We start from the raw sequence: 3,150 nt of genomic DNA on the forward strand, positions 1-3,150 counted from the left end.
TGCCCCTAGATTTTCTTTGAGGAACTATATAGTTTTAGGTTTCACATTTAAGTCTTTGATCCATCTGGAGTTCGTTTTTGTGTATGATGTGAGGTACAGAACTTGTTACAACAGTCCATCCTATCTTGCAGCTCTCTTAACTTCCTCACCATTTACAAGTTCTGTGACTACACAGTCTTTTCCCTCTTTTTGTTGTAGTTGTCCTCACTTGCCAACTGATGTCTCTGGTTCCCTGTTTACAATCTTGTAAGCTTGTTTTACTTTGGATGGTCACCACTCTTCTTGAAATAAAGGCTCTTCGCCTGCCCCTGCCCCTCAGGGTTATGATTCTTTTCTCATGTACTTCAAGTCCCACTTTTTGGTCTCTTGAGGAATTCGGACGTTACTGAAAATCACCAGTTTTTGATGAGAACCACTAACTGATGCCACCTCTTTACCAGTGCATCTGGTACGCCCTGGCTTCTCCTTGGGAACCTGGCTCTTCCTGCTGTTTTCTCCCCCTGGCTTTTGACTCGGGACATCTAGCTGACCCTACTCCCTGGGAGTTTGGCACTCTCTTCTTGCCTCTGATCAGTTCCTTAGGTTTTTCCTCTTTCCCTCTTCCCAGTTTCTCCCTGTGACATTAGGGTTCAGGCAGACTCTGCTCTTCTTCGGTTTGTGTCTCCATCTCTGGTTACCATGGTTTTCAGAATTGCTTGCATGTCAGAGTCACTGAGGGTCACGGTGCTTTTTGGAACACCATGAAATAACAACATTTAATTACACCACAAAAATTAGCATCCACATTTCCAGCAGAAGTATTTTTATTACATGTTTTCAGGTCTCTATGACTCAGTAATTTGTTGAAAATTTTTTTTTTTTCTTTTTCCCTTCTGATCTCCCATGATTGATTGTTCTAAGTAGTATACCTACCTAGTGTAAACGTTCACCTTGTATGCCTCGCTGTTGTTGTTTGGCTGGAAGCCAGGGGAGTGAGTTCAGTTCCAGTCCTGAAGAGTGACTGGGGCCATAGTCTCAGGGTTTCATCAGTCTCTATCAGACCAGTAAGCCTGGTCTTTTTTATGATTTTGAGTTTTATTCCACATTTTTCTCCCACTCTATCCAGGATCTCCTGTACTGATCCCTTTCCAAGTGGTTATATTTTTATAAGCTACATTAAGCCTATTTACCTCTAATATTAATTTGTCACATGTTTATTAATGTTGTCATCTGCTAATAAGTACAAAAAGTTTTACCTCCCAAAAAAAAAAAACCTTAATATTTTTATTTCTGTACATTCACCTAATTTTTTCTGTGAATTGGGGAAATGGCATTATTCTTCAGTTTTGGCAGCAGATATAAGAGTCAGCTTGATGGAAGTGAGTTTGTTGTTGTTATGTGCCGTCAAGTCAGACCCGACTCATAGTGACCCCTCCTTGGGTTTCCAAGGCAGTATCACTATGGAAGTAGATTGCCCAACCTTCCTTCCAAGGAGTGGCTGGTGGGTTTAAACCGCCAGCCTTCTAGTTAGCAGTCAAGTGCCTTAGGCACTATGCTACCAGAGCTCCTGGAAGTGAGTTTAGGTTTCTTTTTCTCGGGGGGAGCGCCTTATGTATGTGAGAAGGAGCTCTGGTGGCGTAGTGCCTAAGGCATTTGACTGCTAACCAGATGGTTGGTGGTTCAAACCCACCACCCACTCCTTGGAAGAAAGATGGGGCAATCTACGTCTGTAAAGATTTACCACCACAGAAACCCAACAAGGGTCACGATGAGTCGAAATCGACTCAATGGCAGTTTGGTGTTTTTTTTGTTTTTGTTTTTGTTTTTTAAATGTGTGTGAGAGGCAGGTCTCTATCTTCGTTTAACAAACATTTATAATTTATAGAGCACCTGCTGTTGGCAGGGAATAAAATATAATGCCTGCCTTTGGGAGCTTGTAATTTATGAAGGAGACAGACACACAAATAATGTTTATCATACACTTTGATGAGTGCCATGATAGTGAGATGCAAAGAATTATGGGACATCTCACATACCTGGCTATAATCAACATTTAAAATACACAAAAAAATGTTATATGGGGATGAGATTATGTGTAATAATTTATTTGCTTATGCATATCTATATTTTAAAAATATATATTATTGTGACATACACACACACACACACATATATGTTTGTTGTTGTTATATATATATATAATCAAATAAAAGGTATATGTGTGTGTATGTAAATTTTTTTTTTTTTCTTTTTTTTTTTTTAAGATACTCCTCACATTTTAACAGAAACTTCAGGTCCTTTCCATGCTTCTCAAGTTTTACAAACACTTTGTTAAAGGGACATCTTGTGAAAGGCCCTTAAGCCTAGAACTAAACAGCTGATTATTTATTGGTCTGACTCTTAGTGATACAGAGATGAGTAAGAAAGAAAAAATATTACACGCTAGCTTCGAAAATGTTTGCTGTCTCCTTGGGGGCTCCAGTCATCCTTAGAATCTACAATCGTTTACACTTGGTCCAGTCGGCATTAATCTGCAGCTGTGCTTGGTAAAGGGGGTGCCTTAGGGTCACACTTGCCATTCTCTGGGGCATGGTGGAAGGCCTAAGGGTGGACCCTTCTCCTAACTTAGTGCTCTAATTCCTGTATTTCTTCCCCTTCTTCCACTAGCCTCTGAAAGCCAGAATGGGAATGGACTGAGCACCCTGCCAGGTCCTGGTGGGGTCCCACACCCCCCTCATGCTCCCTCCCATCCACCCAGCACCCGAATCACCCGCAGCCAACCCAACCATACGTCTGCTGGCCCTCCCGGCCCCACCAGCAACCCTGTCAGTAACGGCAAAGAAACCCGAAGGAGCAGCAAGAGATAGCAAAGTGCTATCCGTCCCTTCCTGCCACCAACCACAACCCAGGTGTCTTGGGGAACAAGACAGCCTTCAACTGGGCTGCCGGCTTAGGAGGAGGGGGTAGCGGTCTTTTAGCCACTAAAGTTCATCCATGGGGCAGCGAGCAGCGGCCTTATCTACCCTAAACCCATGCTGCCCCCTTGTCCAGCTGAAGCTACCTGTCCCCTGGGATTCAAGTCGCCCTGCCTGCCCTCCTTCTTCTTTAGAAGTGACAGTTATCGTCTGTTTCTTGTGTGTGTGATATGGGAGGCTAACTAACTGAAATTCC

The 3,150-nt window shown here is 42.8% G+C and overlaps 1 protein-coding gene across 1 annotated transcript in view; it reads left to right on the plus strand.

The window, feature by feature from the left end:
• Window positions 1–2,846, plus strand: part of NABP2 (nucleic acid binding protein 2) — a 9,382-nt gene extending 6,536 nt beyond the window's left edge. The window contains 1 exon segment of the mRNA XM_042782862.1: window positions 2,647–2,846. Within this exon segment, the coding sequence (XP_042638796.1) occupies window positions 2,647–2,846 (200 nt within the window).
• The last annotated feature ends 304 nt before the right edge of the window (window positions 2,847–3,150 follow it).

The sequence above is a fragment of the Orycteropus afer genome, unplaced genomic scaffold (assembly GCF_000298275.1).
Source record: "Orycteropus afer afer isolate SDZICR_OR568_19922 unplaced genomic scaffold, OryAfe1.0 scaffold00490, whole genome shotgun sequence".
Classification (NCBI taxonomy): domain Eukaryota; kingdom Metazoa; phylum Chordata; class Mammalia; order Tubulidentata; family Orycteropodidae; genus Orycteropus; species Orycteropus afer.